Source organism: Hydra vulgaris, chromosome 01 (genome assembly GCF_038396675.1).
Source record: "Hydra vulgaris chromosome 01, alternate assembly HydraT2T_AEP".
Classification (NCBI taxonomy): Eukaryota; Metazoa; Cnidaria; class Hydrozoa; order Anthoathecata; family Hydridae; genus Hydra; species Hydra vulgaris.
The window spans coordinates 45,941,262-45,957,530 of record NC_088920.1 but is presented as its reverse complement, the minus strand read 5'-3'; the positions used below and the strand labels follow the sequence as shown (position 1 = coordinate 45,957,530).

The following is a 16,269-nucleotide window of genomic DNA, read 5'->3' as shown; positions in this document are numbered from 1 at the left end:
AATCTACTTTCTTGGAGCTAAACTGGGTTCTCTTAATTTTTTGGTTCAAATAATTTCATAGATTTTCTATGGGGTTAATATAGGGACTCTATGCAGGCCATTCTAACATTTCTATATTATTTTCCTTAAAATAATTTTGCGCAACCTTGCTGGAATGCTTGGGATCATTATCTTGTTGAAAGATGAATGAGTCTTCAAGCCCCATTTTCTCTACAGATTATTCTCTAAAACTTCAACATACTTTATTCCAGTCAATTTTTCATTGATTAGCACTAAATTTTCTACTCCTTTGTAGCCAAAATAATCCTATAGCATAACGTTACCACTGCCAAGTTTTATTGTGGTTTAGATTTATTTAGGTTTAGTCATTACATCTAACAGTTTGACTAAGCGTTTTCAAACTTTTGGTCGTTTTTTAAGATTTTTCAACTCAAATTTTGTTTCATCACTCCAGAATATTTTATTCCAGAAGTTCATAGGCTTGGAAACGTATTTTTTTGCAAACTGCAATCTAAGGACTCTGTACTTTTCCAAGATGAAGGGCTTTCTAGTTGTGTGAGACCTATAGAATCCAGTTAATTTTATTCTCCTTTGTATAATTATCTCTCATTAATATCAAGGATTTCTTTAATATTTCTAGCTAAAGTTCTATTTATGAATAAAATACTAAACAGAAAGAGTGCTAAAAATTCATTGTTAAATTCTATAAGTTAATGATGTATATTAATGATATATTATAGTTAATCTATAAGAATGTTTGTTTAAATACTGTTTATTGTTAAAATCTATAAGATTTTAACAATGGTTAAAATCTTATAGATTAAAATTTTCAAGCATTCTTTCTGAATAAATTTAGAAAGAATGCTTGAAAATTCAAGCATTCTTTCTAAACTTATTCAGAAAGAATGCAATTAACTGCCCCTGTAGTAATAAGTTAATGATATATATTAATGACATATCATAGTTAATCTATTAAGATGTTTGTGGGAGTACTGTTCATTGCTAAAATCTATAAGAATGTCGTGGGACTGTTTATTGTTAAAATCTATAAGAATGTTGTGGGACTGTTTATTGTTAAAATCTATAAGAATTTTATGGGACTGTTTAGAGCAAATGATTTTTTTGATGAGTTATTAGAGTTTTTGACATTTTAATTATTTCTTTTCTTACTAAGTTTAATTAATGTAGCTATCATTTGTTTTTATAGCTTAAAAATAGTTTTAAATGTGTTTATATTTATAATTCCTTTCAATTTTAACATTTTTTGTGTGGAAAAAATTGCATATTTAAATAGATCACTTACTATATTAGGTTATTCACTATATTAACTTATTATAAAAATCCCTTGCCAACCATAATGAATTGGTAATCAATTTCAAATTAGTGTATCATTTTTTAACTAGAGTAGTGCAAGTATCATTTTCAAGTTTCTTGCGGTTTCAAAAATTTTAGTTTTCCCATTTCATTTTAAATTAGTTTTGAAAAAAATTTTATATTATCACTTGTAACATATCATATCAGTAACATATCATAAGTTTTTGTTTACATGTTTTTTCATTTTTATTCGTAACTTTTATTCAAATAAGTAACTTTACTATTTCAACACAATCTAGCTCCCCTTTTACAATGAAAGTTGTAAAATATTCTTCTTCAAACATTTTATTTTTAACTGTTTTTGATAACTGATGCAAGATGGCCTAATTAAGCATTTATTTTTGTGTATTTATATTATATATTAATATATTATATTAATATATATTGTGTATTTATTTTTAATAATTTCACTTAATCTTTTTTTGTCATAACTTTTTTAAATTCACACTTTTGAATTACATGTGTTTAAAGTAGTTTATTAATTAAATTTTATATTGAAATAAAAATTTATCTCATGTTGTTGTTCTTATGATCAAATGTTGAAATTATATTGCTTATCATAGAAATCTAACATTAAAAATGTTCTAATGTTACTTTAATTTAATTTTAAATTTGTTTGAAAAAAAAACTTTAAAAAAATAATTTTAATGTTTTTACTCACAGTTTTCCAAATGTCTTTCTTGTCCATTTGGCTATAGCTGTCTCAATCCGACTCAACCTCCAGTACCATGTGTCTCAGGCACTTATTCAACTGGAGGAAATTCTACTTGTCTTCCTTGCCCAGCTGGTAAATCTTGCATTGATCCATCACAAATCCCAATTAACTGCCCTGTAGGAACATATAGCCCAAGTGTAAGTACTGTTCATATTTTATTTATTTTGTAGATGTATATATATACTTTTTACTGAACATCTTTTACTATACTGGCTTATAAGGCAACTAGAAGATGGTTGTTTTTGAGTACATCAATCATCAAAAAAGATTCAAGAATTTTTTTTTCAGTAGTTTATACTGTTTGTAAGCAATAGACTCATGAGAGATGTACTGGCTTAATAGGTAGCTAAAAGATGATTGTTTTTGAGTGCATCAATTGTGCTAACGGTAAAGAGAGAGAAAAAATAAATTGAGATGTTTTAGATGAAAGTTTTAAAAAAATTTTTTTTAGAAGTTTAGTTATAATTGGATAAGGATGTAAAAACTTATATAATTATCTTCAATTTTAACAGCAAAAGATGGATTTGTTTTTTTGTTAATTCACCTTCCCAAGGCACAGAAGGCCACATACTACATACAGAGGCTATAACCACAATTAAGAGGCTACTTAATTGTGGTTATAACCCTCTCTTAACTCTATAAATCCGAAACACGAATCTTGACGAACAAGGCAGCTGCGCAGAGAAACAAGTTGAGTGCGGTACTACCAGGGACGTGGTGGGGATCGAACTTGGAACCTCTTGCTTATGAAGCAAGCACTCTACCACTACACCACTACCACTTTTTAAAAGAATTAAGAAAGAATGTACAGTAGGGCAGGTCGATTTTGGAATCAGGGGTTTGGTAATAAAGAGATTTGATTAATAGGTGAAAAAAATGTGCTTGGTAAAAATTTTTTTGTTTTAATGAAGTTTAAGTTGAGCTAAAATGATTTTAAATAATGGTATATTTAATTAAAATTTTTTTTGCAACGCCATCTTTATCACTTACATTTTTATACAAATTAAAGATTGCCGCACTTACGCAAAATAAACAAATGTTATAATTGTGTGGGAAAAAGAAAGTTTTGTGGACGAAAAATAATGTTTTCAAACAAGCGTAAAACACGAAATTGCACAAAAAGCAAGTTTGGTGGAAGTCCTAACCCTCTTGCAAATACAGAACCACCCACAAACAGACAGATTATTCAAGATTTTTATTTTCTTAACAACACTCCAAGTTATTGCTTTAGCGTAATTGTAAAACTGATAGCTGAAAAAGTAATCATGATTTGGAAAAAAGTTAACACTTGGCTACCATTAATGTCCACATTTTGTGTCGAAAAAAAAGTTGGAGTACTTCTAAACATATCCAGGTTAATTAACCGAAGAAAATGCAAAGTATTAACAGAAAAAAACACTTCTAAAAAATTGGATAGGCTTTTTGATATCAGTTCCTGCACATGTGACCTTAAAGTTGTACTTTGTAATGATAAAAATATCAAATGTAGTCAAGATAATTGTCCTAATACTCATATTTTATGCACATGTAGTCCAGATAAAAAAGTACTATGTTATTTTTTAATAATAGATAAATAAAATAAAAGTTTTTTTTAAATAAAATGAACACAAGTATATTACTAGAGTGATAAAGTTTAATACTATGAAATTCATATGCAATTTCTCAATATTATCAAATAATATTTAGGTTCCTGTAGAAGAAAGGTTATATTTAAAAAACCAGAGAGATAAGTCAGGTCCTAAAGGATCATTTCAACTTGGCTCAGTTGATTGTGAAAGGTCTAGAAAAGGATCTTTAAAGAAACATAAAACTGAACATAAAAATATGGAACAATCATTACAACAAGAAACATTTAATTTACTTCCAGAAATAGTATTATCAGAATCTGATTCAGAATCTGTTATTTCTAGCTCAAGTGAGGTAATTAACTAATAAATCGAAATTTAGTTCATTGTTACATTTTTTAAATTTACTTTCTTTTTTTTAACATATCACTTTTTTATATAAAATTTTTTTGTTAATTAACTTTATAACTTTTTTTTTAGATATGGGAGCCTGCAAGAAGTCCATCAGGAATTTACAATCTTTGGAAGTTTCCAAGGTTTGCTATTGAGTTGATCAGAAACGATATAGGAAGTTCGATTGGAGCTGCATTAGGGAATGCTCTTTTGCTCGATCTATCAGGACTGTTTAATGATCCAGCAATTATATCAAGTTTAGTTTTAGACAAATCCAAAATAGACAGACAAAAAAAGTCAGTTAAAGTATTGTCAGACTTAAAATCCTTTGAAAATAACAGAGAGTTTGTTTGCCTTGGTGTTGATGGTAAAATTGATAATGAAACTTTAGTTATAAGAGAAATAAAAAGAGAAGATGGCGAGGTTGTGTTAAAGAGATCAACAGAGAAAGAACATCACATGACTGTGACTAAAGAACTTCTCCCTAACCTTTACAGTGGGGAGTATCTTACTCACAAAGTTTTACCTCTTGTTGGAGCAACAGGAAAAAAGCAAGCTCAGTGCCTATATGAAGTTCTTGAAGAGTATGATTCTTTAAACACTTTAAAAGCAGTTTTGGCAGACAATACTTCCACAAACACAGGTCATAAAGCAGGAATGGTTGTGGAGTTAGAGAAAAAACTAGGACGAAAACTTCAGACTATAGGCTGCAATCTTCATCAGAATGAGCTTCCCTTTAGATCTTTGTTTAAAAAAATTGATGGAGTAACTAATTCACCAAACCATTTTGCTGGACCTTTAGGTAAAATGGCAAATATCAATAATGAGCTTAATTTAGTTGTTAATTTTGGTGTTATTAAGTCTCCAATTATTGTTTTAGAAAAAGAAATTTTAGATGATTTAAGTAGTGACCAGAGGCTTTTATATGAATATTGCATTGCAATTGCCACTGGAAATATGAGTGTTAAATATTCAAGTTGGAAAATTGGTCCCCTTAATCATTCTCGTTGGTTAACATTGGCAATACGGTTGATGTCTTTATATGTCCGAGTACTAGTTCCTGATTCTAAATTAATTATTTTGGTAACCTATATTGTCCAAGTCTATGTTCCTACATGGTTCCTCCATAAAAAGAGCAATAAGTTACACGAAGCTCCATCAATTATATATTTTATGATTAACCAAATCAAGCTCCAAGGAAAAGAGGTGCAAGATATTTGCTTAGCAAACTTAAGGTTCAATACTTTTTGCCTACTTCCTGAGAATATTTTGTACTCAATGTTAAAGTCAGAGGAAATATATATAAGATCAATAGCAATGCAGAGATTACTTGATATTAGAAATCGTAAAAAAGATGGCCAAGTTATAAACAGAATTAATAAAATTCCAGAAATTAACATTGATGCTCATATATGGTATGAGCTCATAAACATTTTTGATGAAGACATAGATGAACCAGCAACAACTCAAGATATTACTGATGAAGAGATAGTAGAAAAGTTATTATCTGGAGAAAAAATTGACCTCCCAGGTCTTCCTTCACATTCACAGAGTGTTGAGAGATCTGTACAACTTGTTTCCATGGCTTCTCGTACTGTTTTTGGAAAGGAAGCACGTCATAAGCATATTTTAGCAAAAATTCTGAGCAAAAAGCATAGAAAGAGTTTTATGTCTAAACGTTATTACGGTGAGACATATGATGATATTTTTTGTTAATTTAAAAACTAATTTATTGCTACTTGTACATGTAAAATTAAACTTTAATAAAAATGTATAATAATTTTTGAGTTAGTCATTACCTCGCGTGGTTCTTAATAAATAAAAAGATCTGAATGCAATTTTTTTTATGGAATCTTTTATATAATTTAAAATTTTGACAGTTATTTCAAAGGTTTTTAATAATCGTTATTAAAATTTAACTTATTGGATAAATTTAACTTATCTGAAATAATTAAGATAGTTTTCTATTTTACAAATATTCTATTATATAACCCAGGCGTCGGCAACCTATTTAAGGTTGAGAGGTTTTTCATTAAATAGTTAAAATAAATATTCATTAAATAATTTTGAAAAAAGAGCCGCAGGGTTACAGTTTTAGACCCCTGATATAACCATTGAACAAATTTTCAACATTTTAAATTTGCGTTTTTTTTATAAAATCCGGACCAGAATTTACAAAAGAATTTTGTTAAAGTATGAATATCTAACTTGAAAAAAAAATATTTTTTTGACTAAGAGTACTTTATTTTGTTTTTCTTTATTTCTAAGTAACTGTCAGTCCTTTTGCTTTTTATTTATTTTATTTTATATATAAATTAGTTGGGTCCTGAATTTATAATATAATGCCGCAGTAAATGTTGCGCGGAAAGCCTTAGGACCCAACTTCAAAGCTAAAATCGCTCATGAAGAAACTATTTTAATTTCATAAAATTTTCCAGGATGTGTTTTTGGACTGTTTAGAAATTATCTCCATAATGCCAAACACTGAAATTGAAAAAAAGTTGTAATTCGACCTGCCCTAATGTACAGTACATCCATCCAGTGTGTTATGAAATGTAGCACTAAATATTAAGTATTTAGTCTATGGAAATAAACAATGCTCACTTGGATAAGCAAAGAACTTAGTTAGAGACTTTCTGATGAGACCTGGTAAACAAGGTTAAATTTGATTGGGTGCTATTGGAAAGGTTATGTAATTATCTTATCAGTACTTAGAGAAAAAAAATCAGAAAAAAAAGAATTATTTAAGATTGAGGGTTTGAGGAAATGGTAAAACTAAAAAAAATCAATGTTGGAAAGAAATCTGAGAACAACAAATACACATAAGTTTATATTTTTTGTTTTAAAGTTATTATAGAAGGTGGTATTGTAATTGTGTTGGTTTTTTTAATATTATATACTTTGATATAATGAAAAAAAAAAAAAAAATGTTTGCTTACCATCCATCTTATTAATGTAATCCTTAAATAATTGAACAAAAATCCTTTACCTGCCTTGATTCCCAAACATTGGCAGAATTATCTTTTTTAGTCATAAAAATTTCATTTTCTTTTTTTAAGTAATTTTGAACAGGTTTGGAATAATGAGAAAATCTGGCTAAAATAAACATGAATTGTGGGAATGATGTTCTTTTATAAAAGGCATCAATCTTTTTTTAATACAATCTTCTAAGTAAATTTTTTGATTGATAAATAGTTTCTTCAGGATTTTTCAGGATATATATAAATATATATATATATATATATATATATATATATATATATATATATATATATATATATATATATATATATATATATGTATATATATATATATACACACTTTAAACATCTAAGGAACACATAAAAACACAAAAAAACAACAACATAAAATCACAGTAAAAGGATGAGACAAGTAACACGATATTGAACTTTGAGGAATCAGCAAACCATGCCACCTTATATGTGAGAATTTCTGGGAGATCGTTAATGTAAATTAAAAAGAGTATAGGGCCAAGGATAGAACCTTGAGGAACCCCTAAAGTTACAGGATATAAAGAAGAGTGGTGTCCTGTGAGGACAACTTTTATACTACAATTGTAAAAGAAGGATTCAATAATCTTAAAGATGTTAGCTGATACACTGTAAGAAGAAAGCTAATGGAGAAGACCAACATGCCAAACTTTATTAAAGGCTTTAGAAATGTCAAGAGCAATAGCCTTAACCTCTCCACACCTATCTAATGCACGATAAAACCTATCAGTTATTACCATTAACAAATCAGCAGTATAACGAGAAGATTGAAATCCATATTGATTATCAGAAAGATAGATTCAAGATGAGAGATTAAGTGTTTGTTAATTAAAGACTCAAAAGTCTTGCTTATGATAGGAAGAAGACTAATGGGACGGTAGTTAGACTAAATATTTCGCTTTCCAGAGTTTTGAAAAATAGGGATAACAGAGCGCTTCTGCAATACTATAACAGATATGTTGTCCAGATCACAAACTGTAGAAGAGTCTAAGGGAAATCACTTTAGATTTCTTTACAGAAGTTGGAGTGATAGGAATGTTAAGCAATTGATCAACCTGTTTGTTGACTATATCAGGTAGGATGTGGTTAGTGGAGTCGAGAGATGAGATTGATGAAAAGTTCTTAGCAAACAATTCAATTTTGTCATTAGGTGAGATAACAAAATCTGAACCATGTAAGAGAGGTGGAATACAGATTTACTCTTATTATAGACACTTTTAAAGATTCTCCAGAAGTCTCTGAAGCCTAATTTTTGAGATGAAATACAAGATTTTGTGACTTTAGAATAGTGGGCTTTGGCGTTAGACAAAACCTTTTTACAATGGTTTCTAGCAATAGTAAACAGACGTCTGTTTTCTAAAGAATTGTTTTAGCCATAGATATGGAAGTAATGGTTACAATTAGAAATTGTAGCAGCACAATGAGAGAAAAACCATGAAGAAGAGTGAGGTTGAACTTAGAACGGTTGAGAGGAAATAAATGATTCCAATGAATCTAAGTAGGTACATAAGTAGCACATTAATCAAGATAAAAGATTTCTAACCAAGGGCCATCACGAAGAAAATTACTGAAAGAATCCCAGTCAACTTTAAGGTAGTTGTATGGTATAGTTGTAAGGTATGATGATAGGGGGATTCTGATAAAGAAAAATGAGAAAATAGTTTTAAAGAGATTAAACTTTAGCCAGAAGCACCTAAGGGTGGATATGGAGAAACTGAGCACTGATTAGGATTTATTGAGACACTATCTTTAGACTTAATTCTGCCAAGAACGCCAAAGTAAAGAAAGAGTTTATCACTCCCAGCCTTTGTCTAGTAAATTAAATCTTACAAGGCAGCAAGACATGGATCAAGTAGTACTAAATTACATGTTACCAGTCACAGGGTGTTCGTAATGATCTAAACTTGTCCTGGCCTTGTATCATAAACTCAACTTGTATCCTAAGTACCCCATCAACATTTATTGATCTGATTACAACTAATCTACTATCAACTGTAGTTGATGTCAATGTTGTGTTCAAGTTACTAGGTGATTGTGATATGATTACTTGCATTAGAAAAATAAAATCACATAACATTCATGGTTAGATTTATATAAACCCTCATTTTTTGATCTCATTTGAAATCATTTTTCCATTGAAAAATAATAAATGAAAAATCTATAAACTTTAGTCTTATTTTAGTGCTTAATTTTAGAATGAATAAATCTTCATTGAATGTGTCACATGACAAAACATGACATGTGACACATTCATTGTATTATATGTACAATGTCTCAATATTGTCATGTCTAATGCATGACAATTCTCATTGTCTCAATATTGTCATGTCTAATGCATGACAATTCTCATTCTCAATGACATTGTACATATAATATACATTAGAGGTTTAATATATTGACAGGTCCAGCAATATGAAAATATAATATTAATAAAAAAAGCTTTTAACTGAATTATTACAGAGTAAATGAAAAAAAGTTTGAATGGTTTACAAATTTAACTAAACATAAATTGATAAAATAGTAAAAAACAAATTGGATTCTGAATCTATTTATAGTGGGGTCTCTTGGATTAGATCCTTGGATTGCTCCAGTTTAGTTAAAGTTGTTAAAATATTCCTAAACATGGAGATGTAAATCATTTGAAACCACCGCATAGCCAATAAATCTTTGTTGAATTTAAAGCAAAGAAAAACCAAGTCTGCTTTTTGTCACTTCAAAATGATAGTAAAATAAAAGTAAATTAAAAATAACTTACAATGGTTATGTTATTTCATTTGTGAATAAATGTATTTACTTGGGAAATTTTTATGACAATAATCTTTTACTTTTTCTTCAAATACTTTTTTTCAAAAACTTTTTTTCTTTAGTTATACATCCACATGGGCCAGAACGCCATTATTGTTAAGGAGGCTATTTTTTGTTGTTGTCGTGTATAACAAAGCTGGTGCACAGAAAAACAGAATTTGTTGCTTTCAGGGGTGTGGTGGCTTTAAACTTACCTCTTGCTAACAAAGCAAACTACTATTAATACCTCTTGCTTACTAATCTATCTACTGCTGCACTACTACTGCATTTAGATATATACATTCAGGACATTAGTACTGTATTAGGATATGCATTAAACAGAGCACACACTTTTAAGACAGAAGTGTTTGGATTGTATTTATAGAGTATATAAGACTAAGGAAGTTATCCCGTGTAAAAGTTTATAACTAATAAATAAGATTTGAAATTTAATCTAGAAAGTAGCTTCTGTGGCTCAGAAAATATGAAATAATCTTTAGGAAGCAACAGGAAAGTAAACTTTAAATCTTATACTACTGCCCAATGGACTCTATACAATACTTCAAACAATTGTTCAATTTTAGCCAGCTTTTTCATCTGCTGGATTATTTTTTTCAAAATTTGAGCAGGAATTATTACTAAGTAACAATAAGCAATAACAGCTTTGATACAAATATTTCCTTAAAACTCATTTTTTATAAAAATTTTGACATTTTTTTTTTTTTTACTTGTAAATTAATTTTTCTATCTTCTAATTTGTGTTCATTAAAATTTTTTTTACTGAGAGTATTAGTTTTTTTTTTATTAACGAATTTAAAACTTGCATGGAAATGTTTTATATGTAAAATTATTGCATAATTTAATTATACAATATTAAAATGTTAAATGAATTTGAATTAAACAAATGCTAATTTTTAACTTAAGTGTTTGAAGTTGTTTAAAAATCAATATTTTTTTAAAGAATGTTTCATATTGTTAAAAATCAATGTTTTTTTCAAGAATGTTTCATATTGTTATCCGTGTCCAGCTGGTAGTTATTGTGAAACTAATGAGTACATAAGTGGATTATGTTCAGTTGGGACATATTCATTGAAAGGAGATTCAACTTGTAACATTTGCCCGTCTGGCTCAATGTGTCCTAGCACAAAAAGTATACCGATTCCTTGTAGATTGGGACAGACAACTGGAAGTTTCATTAATCAAACAAGTTGCATAACTTGCCCTGCAGGTTATGAATGCCCTACCACAGCGTAAGTTTTAGAAGTAAAAATTAGTATACAAAGTAACATAAAATTTTTTTTGAATATGCATATTCAAAAAAATATGCATACTATAAAATTTTTTATATATGCATAAATTAAAATATATGCATAAATTAAAACTATTCATAAATTAAAACTTTTATACTTTTAGAAGTCCAATGATACTTTGTGCATTCGGCACATTCAGTTTGGGTGGAACAACAACTTGCACATTATGTCCAGCTGGATATAAATGCCCTGATACCTCTGTAAGCATTTATGACATTTATAGTATGTTACATGTTAAGGTAAGATAAAATTATAGAAGCTTAGTTAAATGGTAGTTATTCTTTGGTAACCTCTTGTTTTAAGGTATGACATTTAAAGTTGTATAATAAATTGTAAATACATAAAATTTTAATGAAACACATTTTACACATGCACACATTTTATTGTAACTAGAAGCGGCCAGTAATTTGTGCAGATGGAGAGTATTCTTCAGGGGGTCAACAATCCTGCTCTGTATGCCCTGCTGGCTATTCCTGTCCATCAAAAGCAACTTATCCACCTGTAGTCTGTCCTTTAGGTACAAACTTATGTTTGATGTTTAGCTTATACTAATAACTCTAAAATAATCTGAGTTTTTACTATTTTTATATTTCTTTGAACACTTAATTGATTTTTTTCTCATTTTTGTGCATGTTTCTATCAAGCGATTTTTTTTTTTTTGTTGTAACTTTTTATAAAAACTTCTCTTTGTAAATGTCTCTTTCTTCCAAATACAAATCTTAATAGATTTGTATTTGGAAAGAAAACTGCTCTGCACAAGATGAGGTTCAAAAATAATGTAGATAAGCAAAGCTATTTAATATTTTTCTATATTTTGAACACATTTTGAACTATTTTTGCAAACTAAATTCCCACATTCTCTGAAAATTGAAGTTTTCTATTCTTTTTGATATTATTTTAATTTATAATAGGTAGTTATTCTCCTGCTGGAATCTCATATTGCATTGTTTGCCCTGCTGGTTATATGTGTGAAAATCAAACTGTATTAAGTCCAACATTATGTAAAGATGGAGAATATACAGATGGAAACAGTATTGAATGTAAAGTTTGTCCATCTGGTTGGCAATGTCCTTTAAAAAATGGGACTAAAAATAGTCAGTGTGTTTATGTAAGACAGTGATGTTACTATTTTTTTTTTTTTAATGTATTCTTTTTTTTTAATTTACTTCTTATTTTATTTATTATTATTATTTTTTTTTACACCTAATAAAACAAAGGGAACATATTCTCCTGGAGGTTTGAAATTATGCATTGTTTGTCCTGCTGGTATGGAATGCCCTAGTACTACAATACTAAATGCTACTCAATGCAAGCCAGGATCTTTTTCAACCGGTGGGCAAGTGGTAAATTTATTTTCATACTTTAATTTATAATTTAGTTGACTTTTTTTTAGTTCAAATTAGTTAAAAAATTTTTTGAACTTTAATATTTCTATTTTAGAGATGTACCCCATGTCCTGCTGGAAATTATTGTCCTTCAATTATAACAGCCACCATAAATGCTTGCCCTAAAGGTTTTTATAGTGTAGGCGGACAAGATGTATGTTCAGAGTGCCCAGCTGGATTTTCATGTCCTAGTAACTATGAACCTTTACTAATTGCTTGTCCATTAGGATATTATTCACTTTCAGGAAGCTCAGTTAGTTTTAGTTTCTTTTTGATTTGATTTTGTTTTTTAATCAGTTTTTAATTGTGTTTCATTTTTCTATAGTATTTTATTTTATGGAACAAAAATTATAAATATATTTTAGAGTTGCACTGCATGCCCTGCTGGAATGTATTGTCCGAATACAACATCTCCTGGTTTAGACTGTCCTACTTCATATTTCAGTTATGGTGCTGCATATATATGTAATCCATGTCCAAAAGGATTTTATTGCCCCAAAAAAGACTCATCTCCTATTATTTGCCCCACAGGTCAATACACAAACATATCTAGCGAGGTTTGTTTTGATTGTGCACAAGGATATATTTGCATTAAAGGAAGTATTTCATCACATCCTGAATCAGGATTATGCCCTATAGGTTATTACTGTCCTGATTCAAAACAGATGCAGCCTTGTCCAATTGGAACTTATGGTAATAAGTTAGGAGCAATAAGTCAAAATGATGGATGTTTTTCTTGTCCTGTTGGATACTTTTGTAACCAGCTACCAACTATAGGTTATCCTGGTAAATCTAATAGGTGTCCTCGTGGGCACTATTGTTTAGCATCAACATCAAGTGAGTTTCAGTATCCATGTTTAGATGGGACATGGAGCAATAAACTTGGTTTAGAGAGTCAAAATGGGTGTTTAGAGTGTAAAGCTGGATATTATTGCAGTGGTGGCGATGATAAGGGTGACAGTTTATGTCCTGCTGGTCACTATTGTCCTCATGGAACAAGTTCTTCTTCACAATATAAATGTCCTAATGGAACTTACACTGAACAACAGGGTTCTACAAGTAAAAAATATATTTTAACTAGCATATTTAAAACTAATAAATTCTGAAAAAAGTTCAGAAACTGAATAATAAATAAAATAGTTTTAAATAAATTAAAAAAAAGTTAATTAGTTAAAAAAAAAACAGAATGATAGAAATAAATATGTGGATATAGTAAATTAACATCTTTTTTTTAGCACTATATATTTAATTTATATTTGTAGCAATTACTGATTGTAAAACATGTCCTGCTGGTTTTTACTGTCCTTCTGGATCAGAAGCTCCATTTGCATGTCCTACAGGAACTTACAATCCTTTAAATAACCAGGAAGATATTTCCAAGTGTAGACTATGTATTTCTGGAATGGCATGTCCAGAAACTGGTCTAACATATCCAACTGTGAGCTGCTATGCTGGTTATTATTGTCCACTTGGTTCAGCTGTTTCATATGCAAATCCTTGCCCTGCTGGCACTTACTCAGACTATAGAAATCTTACTTCAGCAGTTGAATGTACAGTTTGCCCTCAAGGTCAAGCTTGTAGTACAGGAACAGGTGGTTTTGAAAAACCCCCTCAAGCATGTGGAAAAGGTGACATTTTTGTATGTTATTGCACGCATTTTTATATTTCTGAAATGCATAAATTGTTAAACAGTTTATAAAAAGGGAATTTTATACTAAAAGTGTAAAGTAGATTGGGTAATAATATATTTTGAGAAATTTTATTTAGACCATTGATCCCTTATTAAATTTAATATTTTTCAAGTTTGTGAAAATACTCCTAAAATCATTATTATTTGATGAAATCTTTTAACTAAAGTTGTGTTTTATGATTAAAAAAATGCTTTTTTCTTGTATTTATAAACGTTTAATTCTTTTAAAGTTGATTCTATTTTTTTGTGGCTATACTGTAATAAAACTTGAAATCTATTCAAAAAACTGGAAAAGTATTAAATTTGTTAATGAATTTTGGTGCTAAAATTAACTTTCGTTTTGAAATTAAATAAAAAAATAAGATTTATTTATTACATTTAAGAGTTATTTTTTTTATAATGAAATTTATTATGAAGTGTTACTAAAATATAAACTGTTTTCCGTATTTTATTATTAAAGAGTCACAGCATACAATACATAAATTCACGTGAAATTTAAACAGGTTAACTAGCCACAACAGTATTAAAGTTTAGATAAAAATTTAAACAGGTTTTCTACTCTAAATTACCCTTAAAAGGAGTGTATGTACAAATAGGTTAGGAATTAGTTAGGGGTGGAAAAATTTTTTCGAGATGGATGGAATAGGGATGGTCTTAATTCCATAATCAATGGATACGAGGCAGCTTATTGCCAAGACATTTTGTTCAGTATCTTCTGTCAAAATATGTTGATTAAGATATTTCTAATTACTATGAAATATTTATTTTAGGGTACTGGTGTCCCCTTGGTACACAATATCCAACACAATATCCTTGTCCAGCAGGTTCTTGGTCAAACTTAACTAATCTGTACACTCAAAGTGATTGTTATGTTTGTCCTAAAGGCTGGTTTTGTTTGCAAAATGCCTCTTCACCCACTGGAGTTTGTCCCACTGGTCATTATTGTCCCTCTGGTAACAAATTTTTATTTTATATACAGCATTTTAGTATTTGTTAAACAAAGTTTAAATTTTAAATAAGTATATATATATTCAAATTATATGAAATATTTTTAAGGTACACAAAGTGCAACTCAATTTCCTTGTGCAGCAGGTACTTACTCAAATCGAACTGGAAATACCAGGTGGGAAGTGTGCGAACAATGCCTGGAAGGCTATTATTGCCCTCAAGGGTCATCAAACCCTATTCCTTGTCCTCAAGGAAAATATAGATCATTGCTCAAAGGCAAATCACTTGGTAAATTTTTTTATAAATGTATAATTATGTTGTGTTTCCTAACATCTCATGTGACCTTAAACCTCATATAACCTCACATTTTTCTCAACATGATAATTTTGCAAACAAAAACAAACAGAAAGTTACAGTATTCATCAATATTGTATTGTGAATTGAAAATCAAAATTTTTTTTTATAAAAATACTCTTGAATAAATGCTCTTGGTAATACTGAGTTGTTAGAACCTCCCTAACTTGTGTAAAGGATACTGCACAATTAATCAACACTTTATGATTTGTAATCTTTAAGACAAATTTTAAAAGGCAATTTGTACTTTATTTCATTATTATTATATATTTTATAAATCTACACAGTTGAACTACACAGTATGAATCCTCATGGGATCTGAAAATATGTTTGAACTACAAGAGGTTTTGAATTATAAGAATTAAGTTCTATATATTAAACCTTGAAAGAATTGAAGAATTCGTTTGATTTAAATGATCTTTTGAAATATAGGAGTTTGAATTACAAAAGTTTAACTGTAGTAGATTTCAATTATACATTTGTTTATCTTGTCTTAAAAAGTTTGTTAAGAGGGTAGGGTTTAATTTTTAGTTAACAAAAAATTAACCATTGTATATTGCTAAATTAGTAATATTGTAGTGTGTCTCAACATAGTTGAGTAGGAACAAAGGACTCATCAATATTCTGACAGCAATCTAAATACTATGTTGTTTAAGAAATTTAAATATAAATTTTACATAGGACTGTAAGAAGTTGTTATTTTTTATCTAAAAGTTTTATCAATGTAGTAATTTTTTTTT

At 29.0% G+C, this 16,269-nt stretch overlaps 2 protein-coding genes across 2 annotated transcripts in view; both read left to right on the top strand.

Moving 5' to 3' along the window:
• The window catches only part of LOC100200478 (uncharacterized), a 157,007-nt gene that overhangs the window by 44,920 nt on the left and 95,818 nt on the right, over positions 1–16,269 (top strand). Inside the window, exons 30-40 of the mRNA XM_065788338.1 lie at positions 2,038–2,226; positions 10,842–11,092; positions 11,256–11,352; positions 11,546–11,669; positions 12,064–12,260; positions 12,370–12,495; positions 12,593–12,790; positions 12,903–13,596; positions 13,800–14,165; positions 14,998–15,180; positions 15,284–15,463. Of these exons, the coding sequence (XP_065644410.1) occupies positions 2,038–2,226; positions 10,842–11,092; positions 11,256–11,352; positions 11,546–11,669; positions 12,064–12,260; positions 12,370–12,495; positions 12,593–12,790; positions 12,903–13,596; positions 13,800–14,165; positions 14,998–15,180; positions 15,284–15,463 (2,605 nt within the window). The remainder of the gene's footprint in view (positions 1–2,037; positions 2,227–10,841; positions 11,093–11,255; positions 11,353–11,545; positions 11,670–12,063; positions 12,261–12,369; positions 12,496–12,592; positions 12,791–12,902; positions 13,597–13,799; positions 14,166–14,997; positions 15,181–15,283; positions 15,464–16,269) is intronic.
• LOC136075376 (uncharacterized) lies at positions 3,112–5,812 on the top strand. The gene is made up of 3 exons (XM_065788339.1): positions 3,112–3,633; positions 3,776–4,009; positions 4,135–5,812. Exons 1-3 carry the CDS (start codon positions 3,172–3,174, stop codon positions 5,761–5,763), a joined length of 2,325 nt encoding a protein of 774 aa, XP_065644411.1. The 5' UTR covers positions 3,112–3,171; the 3' UTR covers positions 5,764–5,812.